Source organism: Strix uralensis, chromosome 7 (genome assembly GCF_047716275.1).
Source record: "Strix uralensis isolate ZFMK-TIS-50842 chromosome 7, bStrUra1, whole genome shotgun sequence".
Classification (NCBI taxonomy): domain Eukaryota; kingdom Metazoa; phylum Chordata; class Aves; order Strigiformes; family Strigidae; genus Strix; species Strix uralensis.
In genome coordinates this window covers 35,788,581-35,808,845 of record NC_133978.1, presented here as the reverse complement: position 1 = coordinate 35,808,845, position 20,265 = coordinate 35,788,581, and the positions used below count along the sequence as shown (strand labels likewise).

Genomic DNA, 20,265 nt, shown 5'->3' with positions numbered 1-20,265 from the left:
ACTGGTCCCAGAAGTGGTTGAAATGGAGGAGAGCTAAGGGAGAAACAGAGCAGTAGGCAAGAGCTGGATGGGGATGTCTGCTGAAATGTGTATACTGTAAGCACTTGTCATGATTTTTTTGTTTTCTAGTGTCTGAACAAAAAAACCCAAGTATAGACTGTTTTACAGATTGGTTAGCATTTGTTGTCTGGTACAGAAAGGTTCACAAACCTACTGTAGGAATGAAGAAACTCCCCAAATATTTTTGGGCAGCTCCAATATTAGAAACAGCTTGCTGTAGTTCACTGCAGGTAAACCCTTACAACTAAGCTATTTGGCTGCTAATACTTCTTTTGAGATGCTTGGATGTGTTTACTTTTAAAGATGTGTAAACCCCACTGAAAATACTCACGATGGGTGAGCAAACATTGCACCACTATTAGAAAATAAATTTAAATAAAATAAGATCCCTTGTGATGCTAAATGCATATTTCTAATCCTAACTTCATTCACCAGGTACGTAGCTGAGTCCCTCTAGTGGCACAAACATTTATTTGGCTTCAGCATGTTATTAAAATTCTAATTTACAGTCACATTATGGCAACAAAATCACAGGTAGCTCTTTCGGACACTCTGAGGGCTGTGGCAAAGTGAATCTTGGATTAGATACTGTGCAGGCTGGTGTTAATGAATGTAAATTGATTTTTAGCTGTGAGGGGCAATTATAGATGCACTGGAAGAAAAAAGGAATTTTTGAAAGGATATTCTAGAACTAATTACTATTAGTAAGAAACACGCAAAGAGCAACGTAATACTCAGGACAGCCAATAGGGATAAAAGCTTATACACAAATCTGTCATGACCTAGTAGTGAAGACTGTTTAAAAACACTGATCTCCACTTAGCTTGTAAATGCGCATCACCCTCTTTCTCACTCATATTCTCTCTCTCTCTCTCTCTCTGAGACACACACACACACACACACACGCTCCTGGATTTGCAGAAGACAGACATCTAGGGCACTTCTTGGCATCCACAGGAAAATCATATGGGATTAAAAAACCACAGCAGTAAGTACTCATTGCATTAAATGTTTATTAAGTGGCATGCTGTCAAAATCTTGATTTAACAGTAAATGCAGGAAGACTTTAATGGAAATTGGTTGTATTTGATTTTTCTTAGGAATTGCTGAAAGCTGCCTCTCAAGGATTACAACTTTGCCTTTTGCTTTTACAGATGCTTGTTTACTATCCATGTGGTAACCTCTGGACAGCCAGTAATCCATTCATTATCCACACAGATTGAGTGCAGGAGTAGTGCAGTGGTAACTACTTCACTCAGCTGACGGCAGACGACAAAAGGAGGGAAATGATGAATTCAGATAATTTAACCTCCCAAAGCTTCCTCTCTGCGATTCACAACAATGCCAGCAATTTATTCTCAGGGCTCCAGTTTGTTCAGACCTTCAAGCCACTTATCATCCCCTGCTACTCACTAGTGGTTTTTATTGGTGTCATTGGGAATTACCTTCTCATTTATGTTATCTGCAAGACAAAAAAAATGCACAATGTCACCAACTTTCTGGTAGGCAATCTGGCTTTCTCAGACATGCTCATGTGTGCGACCTGTGTACCGCTGACACTTGCGTATGCCTTTGAGCCCAGAGGATGGGTGTACGGGCGTTTCATGTGCTACTTTGTTTTCTTGATGCAACCCGTGACTGTGTTTGTGTCTGTCTTTACGCTCACTGTCATAGCTGTGGATAGGTATTATGCCATGGTGTACCCATTCCGCAGGAGGCTCACAATCCCTATTTGTGCTTATATCCTGGCTGCTATTTGGCTGCTGAGCTGTACCTTGGCTGCCCCAGCCTTGGTCCACACTTACCATGCAGAGTTCCCAGAACTGGACTTCTCCATCTGTGAGGAGTTTTGGTTCCACATGAAAAAAGATCGCTTAGCTTATGCCTATAGCACCCTCATCATCACCTACATACTGCCTTTGGCTGTCATCTCCCTGTCCTACCTGAGAATCTCAGTGAAGCTGAAAAACCGTGTAGTCCCAGGCAACGTCACCCAGGGCCAAGCTGAGTGGGACCGAGCGAGGAGGAGAAAGACTTTCCGCTTGCTAGTCTTAGTGGTGGCAGCCTTTGGAGTCTGTTGGCTGCCTCTGCACATCTTTAACATGATAAAGGACATAGATATCAGCTTGATTGACAAACAGTACTTCAATTTTATCCAGCTGCTGTGCCACTGGTTTGCAATGATGTCTGCTTGTACCAATGCCTTCCTCTATGCTTGGCTCCATGACAGCTTCAGGGGGGAGCTGAAGAAAATGTTTGCCTGGAGAAAAAAGAAAATTGGACCCACTACAAATTGCATTATGGCCAGTGTGGTGCTGTAAACAAGAGCTGGTGGGAGTGCGCTTCCTTCATATGGTAACACTGTAAGTCTTTTCCACTGTTAATTAGTCCTGATTCCTGACATTTGTCCTCAGGGCTCAATTATGACAACATGACTCCCATGCATAGCTTCCCCAGCACCTCCACACCGATTGGAGGAGAGGCAGACATCAAGTCCCAGAAATGTCTTTACTTCTTTGACAGGAGTTAGAGGCCAAGGAGATGTTAGCACAATAAGATACCTTTATGTAAACTACAGGGATCCCTCCTATCTGTTTTGGATATTACTGGCAGTACAGACATGGGATCTGGGGACGGAAAAGCAAGGATGAATATAAGACCTAAATATCTCAGTGAGGAAGTGCTTTGGATTGGGTAAAAATTAAATTTGCATATCTACCCAGAGTCCAGTCCTTAGCACAGGATCCAGGGTGGAGGATTAAAAATATTCCTGTAGTCCTCTTGGGTTAGGGCCATGCTGAAGAACAGCCTAAGGCTCTCTGAAATGCCCTCCTGAGCAGCTGTCTCAGCTGTGGGCAGGAAACCACGTTGGCAGGAGCTGCTCGGAGCCTCCCTCTGCCAGCTGAGTTGTGCTGGCAGCAGCAGTGTGCAGGGGTCTCCCCACTCCTGAGGGTGTGAGTGGGGTGTGGGGTGAGGGCATCAGCTCACCTGCACTCCCTCCAAGCTTCTTTGTACAAGTCGACTGGCTCGCTCGCATGCCTGTGGCCCGTGGTGGGGTGTGTTGTGTCTGCCCTGCATGGTTTCCTCCCTCAGTGCCATTTTCTCCTTGCCGCTGGCCGGGTGGATGGAGAAGCAGCCTTTGCAGCAGGGCTGCCCACCTGCCCACTATGGCCAACCACATTGGGCAGGAATCTGTGCTTTATGCTTTTTAAACCCAGCGTCATCAAGCAATCGCAAACCTCCTGTGTCTCATGCAGCACAGCATGTAGCAATGTGAGAAGCAGTATTCCAAGAGCAGAAATAAAACCAGAGTGATGTTATTTCTATGAGGTGCAACTGCGATGCAGGGTGTGCAACAGCCTGTTTGGTGGATTTGCTGATGCTGTCATCAAGGATGGACACACTGGAAATGTAATGTGTGGTAGAAAATCATCCAAATAGGGGGAGATTAAGACATATCACCACTTTACTGACATTGAATTGTGTTCTTGCTATTGTCTCGTGTAACCCCAATTTGCTGACCCTATTGCAAGTCAGTTGCGTTGCCAGCCAGAGGAGTGGACGTCGTCATAGCCTTGGCAGTGTGAGATGCTTTCCACTCATTCCTTGAGGAACTGATTTTGACATGTGGCAATGCTGCTATCAGCTTTGATCTCCAAAGGCAGCCAGAGACTTTGATACTGTCTTCAGGAGCACTTCTGGAGGTGCCTGTTAAGAGAGAGCGGGTGGAAGAGGCTGTTGACATTGAGTCGTGTACAAGCATTGCGTGACCAGTCAAAGAAAGACCTGTTAAATGGCACAGAGTGACAAGTACTCTCTTTTGAAGGAGTCTTTTGGGAAGAAACAATTTCCTTTGACATTCACCTTTCAATCAGATGAGGGAGTTAGAAGCTATAATCAACCTAATGGTTTCTAGTTTCTTCCCTCCCCTGTCTGAACTGAAAATGTCTGAGATAATGGATAAGCATAAAGGAAAAAGTTCTGAAACCAGACATTGTTTCTGAAGAGGTTTCTTCCAGCCGGCTCAACCAGAATCTGGGGTGGCATGAGGAACTGCCTGATACTGAGCTGAGATCAGCTGGAGAAGCAGCGCAGTCCAGGGGCAGTTTTGGCCATGGTTAGCAAGGGCATCTATCCGACCACAACTGAGCATGGCCAGAAACGTATCCGCTGCAAGGCAATGCAAATAGACAAGAGGGGAGAGGGAAGAAAGAGAAGATGGTTTGTCTAGTTCATAAATGTACTCCTACTGTGAAACTGTGAATATCATTTTGCCCATCAGCATTCAGTAAGCTTAATCTGGTTAAAAAAATACATAGATGCATATGCACACACTGGGAAAAGCATTGGAAAAACATTTGAAATCCCTTTTCACAAATTGCCTTAGAATTTCAAGCTGTTCTGTTGCTAGTAATGAGGAACTGGATATTAGAAGTTGATTAGAGACACTGAATCAAGAAGGTCCTTTTAAAGTGGGCATTACTTACATTCTCTCTGTGATTAAGTGTATCTGTCATGCTTACCTTGATTTAAACATTTGAATGACCTATTAAAGCATGTTTAGCTTTTGCTAAACTTTAGGAAATTGTTTTTCCTTCAATCTCAATATTGCAAGTTACTGGAATAACTGGTGATTTTGAAAAGGTGAAAAAAAACCTTCTGAACAAACCAACCAAATTTTATAAGCTTTTCAGTTTTTTTTTCAGGGATCTTTTGAAGAGAACGAAGAGTAGGACACTGAGAGAGCACTGAAACAACACTACAAAAAGCAGCCTTAAATGAAAACAAAATCCTGATTTTTAGAGATTTTTCTTCTGTGGAATTATGTTACTTCAAGCTGTTAATTTGTCATTTTGTAAAGGTTAATTAGCATTGAGAAATGTTTACAACCTCATGCACTAAATACAGACAGCACTGTCATCCAGAGTGATACAAAGCCCAGTGGAATAAGTGGGAAGACTCTTGTTAACCACAGCAGGCCTGGGATCATTTCTTTCTTACCTATTATGTTTTTACCCTTATTTGCCAGCACTGCAGTTCGGCTTATTAATGGTCTCTTGAATGTTAGTGACTGCAGATGGCTGCTGCAGAGAGCTGCACAAAGCAAATGAGAGGGATTTCTCTATTTGTTTTCTTTTTTTTCCTTGAGACAGAAATGAAGGGCTGTTCATTGCATATATTGTTCCCACTGTGAAGGACACACTGGGAACATCGCGCTACCAACAGCCTCTGGAGCTGCCGTTACAGCAGTGCCAAGGTCTGTCATCTCAAGGAGGTCCTCAGGCGTGCTCAGCATGGCGGGCACTCTCGTTTAAGTGCTGGTTGAACCTGTATATGCCTTGAATCTGTCAGGACTTGCATTTGCAGCAGAAATCCCAGAGCCTGCCCTGTACTTCGGGCCCTTCTCAGGACTAGGTTTTGCAGATGTACCCTGAAATGATCTGCGATTCCCAGCCGTGGGCTCCTGAGGCTCGTTCTCTCTCCTCAGCAGCTCCCTAGGTCCACCTCAGTGGTCCTGAAAGGCCATTCTTCCAGGCTTTCCCTGCACAAACCACAAAGGAGTTCTGGTCCTGAGCAGGAGGGCTGGGGGTCCTGCAGGCTGGCAGAGTTGGAGGCACAACCACATTTGCTCAGCCCCACCTCTGAATCAAGTCCCAAGAATCTCTACTTAATGTAATTACTGTTTTCTCTGATATCCAGAGTAATAAACAATAATAAGATTTAGAGGCATGTTGGTGTGCTTCTTTAATCCAGTTATGCAAATAATTATATTAAAAGCTGTCATGTGAAATGTGTTTGCTAATCTCCACGCCTCTCTGGGGAACTGCTGTGGTTCTTTGAGGGACCAGGGCTCATTGCTACAGTATTTTTGGTGGTATAATTTTTAATTACAATTTAAGAAATCATTACAGGCTTTGATTTTATAAAGTAGCCCAGTTCAAAACTTGGTGAACCTATTAACTTTCCCTGTAAGGGTTTTAGTTGTTGTTTCTTACTTACATTCGAGTCTAAGGATTCGCACACTGCAGGGCAGCTGCTCTGCGAGATGGAGCAGGGTTTGTGTCTGAGCTGAGGTGTGGCAGAATTCTATATGCTTCTCGTCTGCTGGGATTTCATTCCAGTTGTTTACATGTTTTTTTAGCAGACAGAAACCCAGGTGTTCTGCATTTTACAGCAGCAAAGGCATGCTATTTATGATGGCTCCTCAGACTGTTCCTAAAGGACAGTCTCTGGCAAACACTCCTAGATGTACTATGGAGTTTGTACACATGCTCTGTTGTGGTGTTTTCAGGTAGATATCAAATGCATTAGCCAACAAATGCGTTATCAGAACATGGTGGGCTTTGAAAATGGAGGGCCCACTTAAGACCACACTTACTCATTGTAAAAATCACCTGGGAGATTTCACTGGGGCCAAGCCTCTACAGCTCAGAAGGCACTGCATATCTTAAATGTGAGATTTAATAGAGATATAGAAGGAGTTGATGGGGAGAAGCAGGGAAGAGTGAGATATCTTCACTTAAAGTGAAGAACACAGATTTAAATAGCAGAATCACAGCTTCACAATTTGAAGCTATTCTGCATAGTTGCTGTAAGGACTCACAAAGCATTGTTCCAGCAAATACACTGTATTTCCAGTGTTTATAGATGCAGAAATGCTTGATCAGACAAGCTACTCCCTATGGTCAAACACGGGATTGGTATTAAAAGGCAATGTATTTACAAAACACATAAAAAAGTAAATCAGTATTTGATCAGCAATTAAAAAGGAGGTTAGATAGTGAACAAAAGTCACCAAGTCTGAAATCAGGCAGCCAAAGAAAAACAACAGTTAATCAAGCCTCAGTTAGTGTCTGGTAGAGTTGGTGTCTCCCCCACCTTGAAAACGACAGCTCAGAGCAGTCACCAAAGACGAACTTGTTTGTGCAATGCATTGCTTTAAATAAGTTTTCCTTATATTTGGATGAAGAAAACTGTGAGAGCTGTATTTGTATCATATTTGGGGAATGGCAGTTTATCTGGGATGGGCAAAAGCAGATCCTGCCATAAAGCGCTCACAGGAACATGGTGAATGCTTCCCAGCTGATAGACTGGAAAAAACTGGTATTTTTCATACCAGCTGAACAACAGCTGCTCTGTGCAGTTTTAATTGAGTGAATCTTGCTTGTTGAGGTGTCAATGCTGAGTTATATTTAGATGTCTATGATTATGCAGGGAACAGATATAAACTGAAAATGGTACACCTGCAGCTGGGAAAAAAAAAAATTACAAATTGGACAGAACAAAGCATCCATCAATCTATCCACCAGATGAGAAGAAGGAAGAGAGAGAAACAACATGCTCATGGTAAAGCCACTGCTTTCTTTGCCACTTCTGCATGAAGAAACATAATAGAAATTTTTACCTCTGGCCTTCCCCTCTCACTGCCCACTATCTTTTTATTTTCTCAGAAAAAATAGTTGCATTTGTCTTGCTTTCCCTGGAGAAAAGATTGCTCAAGGTTCAGAGCAAACATTTCTGCCTCACAGAAAGCATACAGAAATCAGGGAGGCTTTCTAAAATGGAGATCACCCTCTTCTCTCTTAAACTTTTTTCTGCAAACAGAAATAGCTAACACACAGTCTTTGCACTTAAGCATTTGCTGTGCAGTTCTGCAGCTGCCAGGAGCAAACCTGGCCTGTCTGCCACTTGGAGCACTGGCTTTTGTGGTTGTATCAAGTAAATACCCCTCCCCATACTCAGTGACCTCATTCTGGGTCAACACCATCACTAACTCTGGTCCTTTGCACCTGATTTCCCTTCACATCAAAGAGTTTGCTTTATGGAAAGTCCCAGAGAGCAACTGCAGATGTATCAAAGGTACCCTGCCCATATTAATGGGACCTTTCCTTCAGAAATCATTTCTCATGCTCTCTATTTCAAGAGCCGGTTTCAAGTACACACGTACCTTGTACTGATATAACCACACAGGACAGGCTTTCCCCAGGCTGATTTCAATCAAGTTTTGTATATGTTTCTCTGCTCCCTGCTCTCCCAGCCGTCCCCCAGACTTTTGAAACCATTGGTCAGTACAAACAAGAGCTTCAGGGATGTTGAAATCCTAGTAGCTATCTGAAATTAGTAGGAATGCTAGCATTTTCTTGGTGCTCCCCAGGGAAGGAAAAGACATCAAGTGCTCTCTCCTTTAGGGACCCACCCAGGATTACGTGGGGGATGGTGTAAATGGTTCAGAACTAGTTATGAGATGGCCAGGCTGCCTCCCTACAGGGCAAGAAGTGATGGTTTAAGGGCATGAAGCTCAAACATATCTCATTGGGAGTTATGTCCCTTTGGGATCTAAAAATCTACTCTGCCAAGAAGCTGATAGAATTGACTTTCTTGCCTGTTGTTGCTTACTTTCCCTTTTTACAGCCTGCTTTGTCAAACTAAGTTAAGGAAGCTGGTAATTGATATAAATAATAAAACATACACTCAGGAGCTCCCTGCTTTGTGTCTCCAGCCCATTGGAAATCAATTTGGAATCACTACTATCTATTTGCCGCTGACTGGGCTCTCAATTCTTTGCATCTTGTTTATGTTAATTATCATCATTACATTGTAATTTCCTTGTGGTGTTTTTTTTTTTTTTTTTTTTTTCTCTGCAGGGAACGTACAAAAGGAGATGATGGCTTTAATCCCTACTTCTACATTTGCTACAATTCCTACATTTCCATTAGGTGCTGGAGACGTTTCATTCAGCAGCTAGCAGGACTGCAAAGAAGCTTGCTGCTTTCCAGCGTAGCAATGAATCTGCCTCTCCTGTTGAGCACAGTTCTTGGTTTCCAGATAACATTCTGGAAAGGCTGTGGCTCACAGCTGCAGGAGGGGTTTTAGCGCTGCGGTCTGTGAGAGTCTGGTGATGTGCATGGTGCTGAGGATCACTCCTACACGCTCAGGGACCCCCCAGCAACATCACCAACAGTGGTGTGCTCAGCTGGAGGCAGCTGGTGCTCCTGTGAGGCTGGGCAGCGCGAGGTGTTGTTGCTCTGCCTATGGTTTCTCAACCACAGGGAGTTGTGTTCAGCTACCCCATCACATCCATGACAAGACAGGCCAATGCTCTAGTGAAAATGTGACTGTCAAATGACATGGTAGCTGTGACGCACTGTCACAGGTTGCCATCAGTCACAGCTCAGTTTCATGTGACCAGCTGCATTTGGGAGCAGGAAGGCGAAGCAATGCACTGTATTGTAAAACAAGCCTGTCTTGGGCTAGTGGAGATAGGGCAAGAAAGAAAGAAAGAAAAAAAAAAGGATATTTTTGGACTTTAAGCAAACAATAACTATCCAAAGGCTAAATCTATAACCAGCCAGAGGCTGTGTTTCTGTATGAATGTGAGCGTTGTACAAGCCTTCTTGTGAGTGTGCTCCCTCACTTGTAGCATGCCAGTCCTGTGCATTGGCTTTCTTGCACCTTTCCTCCCATCCCTCATCCATACAGTGAGCTTGAACAGGGGCAAGCCAGGTGGCTGCATGAAATGTTAGTGTGAGGTCCATTAGTGTATGGTGCAGAGACAGATGGGTTGAGGGCAGATACACTAGTGAAAGGGGTTTTTTATAAAAATAATTGAAAGGTTGGGGATGGGGTTCTGAGGCAAGTGTTCATCCAACCCACTCCTCAGCAAGTGGATGCAACTCTGGAGGAAGTAAGATGAAAATAATCCAGATATCATGTGCAAGGGTTAGCTATGAGCTACATCACCAGAAATTTCTTCCTTAGTCACTATATACAAAGTATTTCGAATCATTAAGAAGACAAAACCTTCAACACTCAGCTTCAGAATTATTTCCACTCAATTATTGGATCCTTCTAAAATTCAACACCTGTTGTTAATATGCATAATTTTAAAAAATTAAAAATCTGAAACCATCTGAAGCACTAGACACAGCATATGGCAGACCTGTTAAATCTTAACAAGTCAATAATATTATCACTGTGAATCACTTCTTCATTAAAACATGTATTCATGTCTGTTGTATAAAATAACGTTTATTTGTAAAAGCCTTTTGTACCACCCATGCAATTGCCAGTTGTCACAGCTAATTCTAAACTGTTTAGATAGTACCTCCTCTTGGAAAATTGCCATGAACTGAGGACAGACGAAATGCAAATCACCACTGGTCAGACGAAATGCAAATCACCACTGGTCAGACGAAGTTCTAGCAACATCACCAACAAAGTACAGGGAAGCTTTTGAAGAGCTGTGTTTTGCTGTAGTAACAAAAAGATGTGTTTGCTTATTTTTAAGGCATTGTGGAAGGCACTATTTCAAACACTTCTCACCCCAAGAAAGTTGTATACAGATCTGCATCCTTCCATAGTTCATAACATTCTTCCCTTATTACTAAATGATGAAATATGTTTTCCCATGAAATAGATGAAAATGGCACTATCCACCTGTAAATGCTGCTGATTAGGGATAGGGCGAGGACATAAAAGACAGGTCAGACTTCAGAAGAGGGGATTAAAAGCCAGACTGCCCACACCCTGAAGTCATTAAATTATTGGATAAAGGCAACTATGCATTGAAAAGTTGTCCTTCAGTCATCTACTGAGAGGAAGATTTACCTCCTCCCAAATATCCCAGGTATTTTAAGGAAAAATGCTTGAATTTCAGGCTACTAATATTCATGCATAGACATTTCCCGTCAGCCCAGTATGAGGCACCCAATCTCAGAGATGAAGGGTTTAAAATCGTTTCACTTTGCATCCTCAGTGGTGGCTGTCAGCTACTTCAGCTCAGAGAGCAATTTACTCTGCACATTATCATTCAACATTTTCAGTAAAATCTCCCAGTGTATTGTACAAACAATCTGCCTGGGATGCTGTCAATGCTTCTATGTATTCATCCAGTCTTATAAAGTTTAAATTTGATTTGTGACTTTATTCCAGATCTGTTTTCCAAGGATTTAAAAAGAAGTGGTAAAGTAACCAAGAGCCCTAGGTTAAATATATTTTCTATATGTGTGATATTTATTATCAATTTACTTATTATCAAGTAAAAAACCCCCCAAAATGCCCCCCCCAACCCCAAACCCCAACATGTTAAAAGAATGGATTAACATAAAAAATAAGTTGTTCTTAAAATGCCTTGATTCCTGGGGATTAGGTCACTTTTAAAAGGGGTAAAAGGTGTTTTAATATTTGCCCACCACTGAAGAAAGTATATGCAAGTGAAATATTTGATAACTTTCTACACCATTATGGGTTTGCTGAGTGATCAGAAAAGCACAGAATATTTGAGGGCAACAGGGAAGTGCACAGGATTTTCAGTGCTAAAATGAATTAGGTGAACAAGCTGAATCTGTAACATGATGTTCAACAAACACAGTCTGATTTACACTGCTAGCTATGCTGGAAATAGAGATAATTAGGCGAGTACTTTTACTTCCAGTTCTAACATGAAGTATTTGAAAACAGAGATGGAAGGTAGGTTATGGAAAGGAGACTGGTACAAGAATAATCTTAAAATTTTTGGCAGCAGTTGATAGACACTAAATGGAGAGTGTCAGTACAGCTTTCTAAATCTGAAGCTATTTGCATTCAAATATTGAGACTGGAGGAGCTGGATAAAAGTGATGTAAAGCTACACTAAGTTTTGCAATTCACCTATTGAAAAATAGTTGCAGGAATAGCAAGTCCTACAGATTACCGTAAATTACAGATGTTTGAAACATGGATCTGCAGTTTGATTTTACCTTTTACTGCAGGAAGTCTAACCTTTGAGTTGAGATGACTGTCTCTGTATTGTTTCTTCTTAGATGGAGCCCAGAGACTTAACCAAGCCACTATGATTTTTCTGCTGTAGATAACAGTTCCAAGAATTAGCTTTGAGGTGTCTCTCCACAAGATTTTAATTTAACATTCACAGCATAATGAGCGGATAGAAAACAGCAAGTCATGTAAGTAGAAACTCTTGCTAATGCCCTATTTACAGTAAGCAAACTTTTTTAAAACCAAAAGAAATGACAGAGAACTAGTGGAAGCTTTGAAGTACTCTTTTTAATCTTTACATAGCTAGAGGTGTTTTCTATGAAACCACAACTCTTGTGACCTGGAATTTATGTCTTCTGCATTTGGTCTAGGCAGCCCTAGAGCACTGATGTTTCCAGGGAGAGCAATACTCTTTTAGAAAATATTCTATCTTTGTGAGCTGGATACTGCCACTTTTAATCACTATGACATATTTCAGTAATTGCTGAAACACAAGGAAGACATTACTTACAACAGAATATGGCAGTGTTTAGCTATGCAGAAGTACGCTAATTTATTTTATTAATGGCTAAGAATCCAACAGACAGATATTATCCACTGAATCTCAACCCTGCATGTATATTTCCCAATAAGTGCTAATTAGCCATCTGAGAATCCACCAGAGAGTAATAGTTTCATTTAGTTCAGAATAAGCAGCAGTGTGGATAAGCTGTCACTGAAAGCTGTATCACATCTGAAAAGCAGAGAGAAGCCTAAAAGGAACCTATAATGTCTCTGACTCAGGGCACTTAAGCATTGTCATATGCCTGGTTTTAAATATCTCCTTCTGGAGTATATTTGGACAAACTGTCTGAGCAGAAGAAGAGCAAATACAGGTTACTCCTCAATGACTACATGGAGCACCACCACCTACAGTCACACTTCGGGCTGCTCTCAGGTAACCGAGAAACTTAATCCCACCTCCATCCATATCAGCAGTAGTCTTGATTTCAGATCTGGAAAACAGGAATTTTACAAGGCGTCTCTACCTTTCCTTTCTCCTGCTCTACACCAGTAGAAAAAAAAATAGAATACAAATGAACTTCCAACCTGATAGTTTCCTATTCCACAATATTCCTAAATTGCTGCTTTTTTTTTTTTTTTTCCCCTACAGAATATGAGAAACCCTCCGGATGCAGCAATACACCCCTGCATGCACATTGTTCAGTTTCTAATAAATGAAAAAGCCCAAGATCTGAGATATCTCCTCCTAACAGCTATGGCAGATAGAAGATTAGAGTCCATGAGGCACAAACCATAAAGCAGAGCATAACTATACATAATTATCATCCTAATCCAGAGCTGAATCAAAACTCTAAATCAGAGCTATTCAGTATATCAAGTACCACCTCTTCACAAGAAACTGATATATTCCCTTCAACATTCAGCATTAATACATTTAATAAAATTGCAAGAGATTTATTCACCAAAGTACCTTCAGAAGTTATTATTTGTTTTCCTGGAACCTGCTAGTCAGCTGTTTTCTCACTAATTCTTTCTACATTAGAGAAACAAATCCTGTTTTTCCTACCCAGCAGCAAACCTTAGATTCTATTACCTAAGAGAACTCCTCCTCTTGATGAACATGGTGTCCTCCCACCACCATCAGTTGGCCCTCCAGCACCTGCCCCAGCCCCCCAGGCAGAGCCTTTAAATAGGGCACACAGAGACCCCAGCTAAAACACTGGCAGTATTGCTGGGGGCTGGGTTGGATGGGAGTGTTTTATAGCTAGTTGTAGCTTACTAAATAACAAGTTTTACAAGGTTATATTATTAGTAGATACTATTACATGAAGTCAGGTAGAACTCACATATGCAAGAGGATGATTAGAATAACTATCTGATACTAATAGAGAAGACTATTAAAACAGAAAAAAACCCCCTTCCTAATCTGTTAAGAAAATAAAGAGTGAAGGGAATGAATGAAAACTTATTAAAAATATTGGCAGAGGGGACATGAAGGAATTGAGGTTCCACTTAATCTTAGACCTCCCATTTCTACTGGAGTACTAAAATGTTGTCCTCAGGTTGTTATATTCTTTCTAAGAAACTTTATCTTCTAATTTTAATAGCTGTCTATTCTTACAGGTGATACTGATAGCCCATCCTTTCGGTGCCTGCTGTCTGAAGAGAGGAGGATGGATCAGTATGATCAGTATAAAGCTAGACTAATTCCTACTTAGAACTGGCTTTTCCTCTAGAGTCTGTGCCAGCAATAAGCAAGATCTCAGTTTAACACCAACACTAATCCTAGGTGTTAGCTCCCTTTTTGGCCAGTACAGAAAATATAATACCAATGATCTCTTGGTGGCAATCAGTAGGACACAACTGAGCAGCAAAACCCCAGTGGTTAGTGGGCACCAGCTTGCTCTCTCGGCAATCCCTGCTCTGCGCTGGGATGCATTCACGGTCATCCACACAGGGTTTTGTGTACTGCCAGCAGGCTTTGGCGTGTGGCTGCTCATACAGCTACGCTCACGATTTGGGGGACTAAACTCTAGCAGGCTCAGTTAAACATCAAGTACCGTGTTGTGCTGGTTACCGGAGCCCCCGGGCCTGGTCTGAGTTGCATTCTCAGGGATAACTTTTTGCCCAAGAACAGTGTGAGTTGCTTCACCTACTCATCGCCAGTCAGCAAGGGCTAAGCCTCCGTTGCTGGCGACCGGCCTTACAGCGAGGAGGCCTGCTACCACCATACGTGCCATCTCTCCTGCCAGCACAATCACGCACCTGATACCAGGTGAGACCAGTTATCCCAGACAGATAACTGGCCTTTCATGTTCTCTTAGCATGGCACTAAAGAAGGTCTCCAGGAAGGAGGAGAAATGATGGTCTCAGACAGGGTTGTTGAGACAATATTTACTTAGACAAACACAAGAAGACTTTCCTGTCTGGTTTCCTTTACCCTGGGGGGTGGGCAGAGTTGTGACAACAAGTTCACTGTGCATCTAGATTTTGTGATGGCCTTTTTCTATGGACCATCCCTGCAAACCCAGGCTGTTACGGTGTTGACTTGCAGGTGTCAGCCTTGCACCTATGCACCATATAAATTCATAGGGATGTCTTACTCTGGAATACTGGGTTGGGGCATGAGCCTTTTCATGGACTTCAGATTTCATCCTCACAGTTTTATTAGCCCCCTTTTTGTTCCAAACGGGTCTCTTGCTCCTATTGATATTCTCTCATCTATTTCCTCTTTCACTCACCGCTTAAAACGGGCAATTTGAAGATCACCTTAACTTCAAACTATGTAGTATGTCTTCTGACTGCAAATCCTTTCAACTTGTGTAAAAAGCTGTAGGATAACAGGCTCCTGATGCTGCACAAGCTGGCAAGCTGCCTCCCATCCGTATGCCTGTGAACTGTCTGAGGAAGAAGACAAATCAATACTAATTAATGCTCCCCTGGAAAGTAAATGATTGTTCACAGTGTGCAATGTAGCACGGAATCCTGTAGGCTATTTTTGCCTTTGATTTAGGACACCGTATAAACAAGGGTTTATACATGTAGCCCGGAACCTAGAATCTATTGCTTACAAAGGTCACAGCTTCTGTTGAGATAAAAGGAGCCTACAAACCTGGGAGAAGAGCTGGGGTTTTTTCCTTCCATGAGTGCAGCAGATAAGAGTGATCATTTCAGTTGTCTGGTTGCTAATTTACTGCAGCTCCCGAAGGTTGGAACACACACAAAAATATTCAAGAGCTCAAGTATTTTGTGGAGTACCTAGACTGACCTCCAATTTTCTGCAGGAAGGATGCTTTTCTGATATTTGGCTTTTCTCTCTAGCAGACAGAGCTAGAACAAGATAGATAGAATAAGAGGAAATTATATTAAAAATCAGAAATGTTGGCTGGTGAAGGTTACCTCTCACAAGCTATGGCAGAAAGTTCTGGTTTCTTGTGCCTGTGCTAAAAGGTTTATGAAAGTGCTAAATCAATTGATATTGCATTCATGTGCAACTCAGAGGGAAGGTTCAATAGCAGCTGGTTGTAGGAAAAGGATTTTTAAAATGTGTCAGGCCTTTTAATTACAGATGGTCACTTAGCAATTTCAGCTTTTGGGAAATGAGTTAATAGCATTAGCGGAGGCAGGTTCTTCATTTATTGCAGTCCCTTCCAGCAAGGTTTGTTCTCAGAGAACATGAGCAATTTTGTTTAATTGCTCTGTGAGAGTACATGATGTTAGGAAATGGATCATCATACACTGGCTCAAACATATGTTTGAGTGTTGTGCTGCATGAATGTCACTTCATTACAAGCATACATCATGAGTTTTGTTCAGAAAACAGTATCCTGGTTTGCAGTGATGATTACCTTCATTTTGCAACACTATAGGAAAACATTGGTTCATGTTCTGCTCGTGTTTTCCTAGAATCTTGGACCCCTGGAGCTTCTATTTGTACTCCATCCCTTATTTGTGCAGTTAATCACTCCTGGCAAATGCACATCCTTCTGCTTGGTCCTGTAAGGTTTCATGCAGTGTTTTTACATAATTTCTCCAACTTACCTAGCTGACTAGCTTCTAGTCCTGTCCTTAACATACTTGTATCTCCTCCTATCTTAGCGTTTTTTAGAGCTTTAACAGTATAACCCTCTATCAGGTCATTAATAAAAACATTTTGAATACAGCCAACTTCATGACAGTTGTCTGAGGAGCATGTTAGTTACATTCTTTTACTTTGACCATGAGCCACTGATAACTGCTACATTTTCATTAGTTCAGCATGTTTATTCAGCCTGTTTGGCCTGTGCCATAACAGAGTTTCATGTAGAACATACTTTTCTACCTTTTGAATGAGAAGGTCTTTAGAGAAGGTATCAAAGCCCATTCTGTGATTTTAGATAGTGTTTATTGTTTTCTCTCTATCCAGACCTGCAACCCATTCATAAAAAGAGATGAGTTTGCTCTGAGAGGATTTGCAGTTGCCAAATCCATTTTGACTCTTACTCGTTTCCTTGTTTTCTTTCATGTGCTCACAAAGATATTGTGCTTTCCAAGGTTTTTCTGGCATGCAAAGGTAAGCTGACTGATACATAAATCCCCGATTAGTCTTTTCCTTCCATTCTTAGAAACTGAATATACTTGCCCTTTTCCAGCCTTCCCTAAGATAACCCCAAGTGGTTCTGACATTCCTTCTGCCACATTCTTTGGCCATATCCTGGGATAAAAGCCATCAGGCTCAGGCAGCGTGAAAAGTTTGGAGTTCTCTAAGTGTGCAGATGCCTCCTTGTGCATTTACATGAAGAGATCCTACTGCTCTGCTGCTGCTGCTTGCATTAGCCAGTCTTTGCACTTGATCTTTCCTCTCAGAAACACAAGACACAGAGAACCTTGGCCTTCTTGTCTTTTTGTGCTGATGACTTCCCTTTTTCATTTGCTAGTGAATCAATAATTCGCGTGGTCTCTTTCTCTCTGTCTCTCGATGTATATTCAGAATTGTTTCTTGCTACTCCTGATATCACTTGTAAAATCCTGTTCTGTACCTTCACTTTTTAAAATTTTGTCTCTGCATATTCATGTTGTTCTTTGATACTTGTCTCAGTAGTGTCATTTAGTCACTACTTTCTGTAGGCATCTTCTCTGTTTTTAAGTTGAATGAGGAACTCATAACTCTTCCCCATGTTTCCAAATCTTTTCCCTTACCTCTAGTTGGATCATGCAATCAACTTTTTAATTCTGATGTGCTGAGAAGAGGTGTCAGTGTCTCTGCTCTGCTCAATAAAAAGAGCTTAAGCCTGATTCAGAGTTATGCTCTGCTTCACCCTACTCACTCACCCATTAAAAATATTTTCCTTCTTTACTGCATCCTTAATAAAAAATTTAAAAAGCTAAAACATTTGAACCAAAGGGGTTTGTAAGAATTTCACAGTAATTATTCCCTGATTTTTTTCTTTCTTTTGAAGGGAATTTTTAGAAAGAAAGTTCCATTTGAGCAGTACTGTATAGAAAAGGAAAGCAAACCCAAATATTCTTCAAAAATATGAAATGGGGAAGCTTTTTAGTATTTCTTTTGTGTGTGGCCTGGTCCTGCTCTCTTTAGTAGAAAATAAACACTCGTCAGGGAACACGTAAGAACAACACAGTTGCATTTCTCTCTCTGGTGCTGGCTTTTACTCACAGCCTTGTTGTGGAAGAAATTCAGGCACAGCACATGGTTTGATCCATCATGCCACGATCTGGCAAATACATAGAAACACCTGCTGTCCCCCATGGTGCTTGTAGCTCCCCTTTGGGCCTTGGCCACCCAGCAGCATTGTGAAAGATACTCTTCTGAAATGGAAGGTGAAAAGGGAAAGGAGTAAGACACATGGGTGGAAAGGACACATAGGAAAAGAAAGAGAGGTTCCCATTCATCACATTTACTGCTCAGGATGTCATGAAAGGACTCAGCTCCTTTGACTCTGCCTGCCAGAGGACACCAAAGTGGGGCAGCGAAGGACAGCATGCTCCACTTCCTTTCTTCAGATTATGTTTAACCATCAACTTACTTCAGTTTCTTTACTCCACTCTTGTCTTATTACCCTATAGGTTTACAGTGTTGAGGTGGCCAGTGATGGGCCAGTGGAGGGCAACCCATGTGGTACTGCAAGAATGGGCCACCCAGAGGGGTACAGGGACCTCAGTCTGAGTTGATATTAGTAAAATATTAACATGAATTACATCATGGCAGTAAATGCTTCCTAGAGAGATAATTTACTTTTTCAAGCTAGATCTTTTAACACTCTTCTTTATGTAGACCCCAAAATACAAAGCAGAAGTACAGACACAAACACAGAACAATACAGACAGATGAATAAGCAAGAGGCCAATTTCATTTTAAGGGATTATAAACAGACTCTATCAAGTCCGTCTGCATGCAGCATCTTGCAGAACTAATATTAGTCATGATAATATATTTTAAATGAAAGTTAAAATAACATTGAAAAAATCCACCACCTGCTTTCTCTCTGGAGGATTTTTCTGGGTTAAAAAGGGGGCCACAGACTCATTAACAAATAAAGACTTAAAATGTGATGTCGGGACAATTCTGTTAAGTTTGCTTGCCATGAGAATCCTTTGTGTTTTTCAGGCAGTTGAAGTGGACCTGATATTTAGATGTTCAAATTTAATTACTCATCTGAGTAATTAAAATGATTAAAGCTGTCTTGAAATCCAGTATTTTGCAGTAACACTTTGAGAAGAGCTTTCCTCCTCCTAGTTTTAAAGTGAACAAATGTGTTTCCTTACACATTTCCAGGTTATTAACTATGGGGACACACATTTTGGCACTTCGGGTATCACAGAGAGGAGATACCTCTTCAAATACCCCAAACTGTAGCTATCTGCTGTCCTGTCGTGTAAAACAGTCCTTGCTTCTGCCCTTGAAGTTAACTGTCACCTCGCAGACAAGTGTGGTGACTGTCGAGCAATGGGTGCTCTTCCACTGCCACCTTCTGGCCATGACTTGAGTGAGTTGGTAATGAAAGAAATGAAAATATAATAAACAAAAGATTCAATTACCCTTTAATATCTGCCAGCAAAAAAGCCTTCACCTTAGATGTTCCCTGTTGGCCAGAACTCAAAATGTAATAATTTTTTATAAATCTCCAATTTTTTTAGCAGTCTGAGGCTTTAGTTAAAATCTAATGCAATGAGCTAGATACCATGAACAAACTGTGGAAAAGGCATTTTCATTTATACACAGCTCAAGTATGTCTGAGTTGTTACAAATGCACAAACTATGATGTGAATCTGAAAGTGAAGGAAAGGTTTAGGTCCAGCAGCAACTGGCTCTTTTTCCTGACTAAACAGAGCAGGAACACTTTACACCAACATAAAACACCTCCTGTTAAAACTGTGATGCATTTTCCAGTTTTCAAAGCTTTAGGACTATGCCTGTATTTTATGGTATTTTTTAATTTTTGTATTCCTGTAATTCCCTGTATTGTCTCAGGTGCTCATCAGGGACCTGGTGAAATTTCTAACATGAAAAGGAGGCTTTTTTGGTCAGGCCTTCTCCCTGGGAAAGCAGACCACCGCTGTGCTGGAACATCACACATCCCTGTACTGTACTCACATGAATCACCTTCAGTCCACACAGCTTTAATTGTGCTCTTGCTCTTTTGCAGAGCTCTGTGTGTGGATCTGCTGGGAAGTAGTCTGAGCAGTCTGACTCTGTAAGTCAGCTGTGGACAAAATTCCTCCAGTGGTGCTGGAATAAGTGAGCCCAGTGGTGAAAACTACAGTGCTATTCCCCCAGCACCCATTGCCAGCCAACATACAAAAGGAGCTGAGAGCTGAGTCCTTTGACTGAGCTGGTATGCCCACATCTCTGTGGAGCTGGTGTACACCAGAAAGCACGACAACCATTGCCAGGTCCTATTCTTCCTCTAGCTTGCTAGGGATTGCAGAGAGGACCTTCCTTCCTCCTTT

General features: G+C 41.6%; 1 protein-coding gene across 1 annotated transcript; it reads left to right on the top strand.

Moving 5' to 3' along the window:
* The first annotated feature begins 1,331 nt into the window (after positions 1-1,331).
* Positions 1,332-2,381, top strand: PRLHR (prolactin releasing hormone receptor). The gene has a single exon (XM_074874054.1). It carries the CDS (start codon positions 1,347-1,349, stop codon positions 2,379-2,381), a length of 1,035 nt encoding a protein of 344 aa, XP_074730155.1. The 5' UTR covers positions 1,332-1,346.
* Positions 2,382-20,265: the final 17,884 nt, after the last annotated feature.

What these genes read in the sequence shown, in the direction of transcription:
- PRLHR (XM_074874054.1), top strand. Translation starts at nt 1,347, where the DNA reads ATGATGAATTCAGATAATTTAACCTCCCAAAGCTTCCTCTCTGCGATT.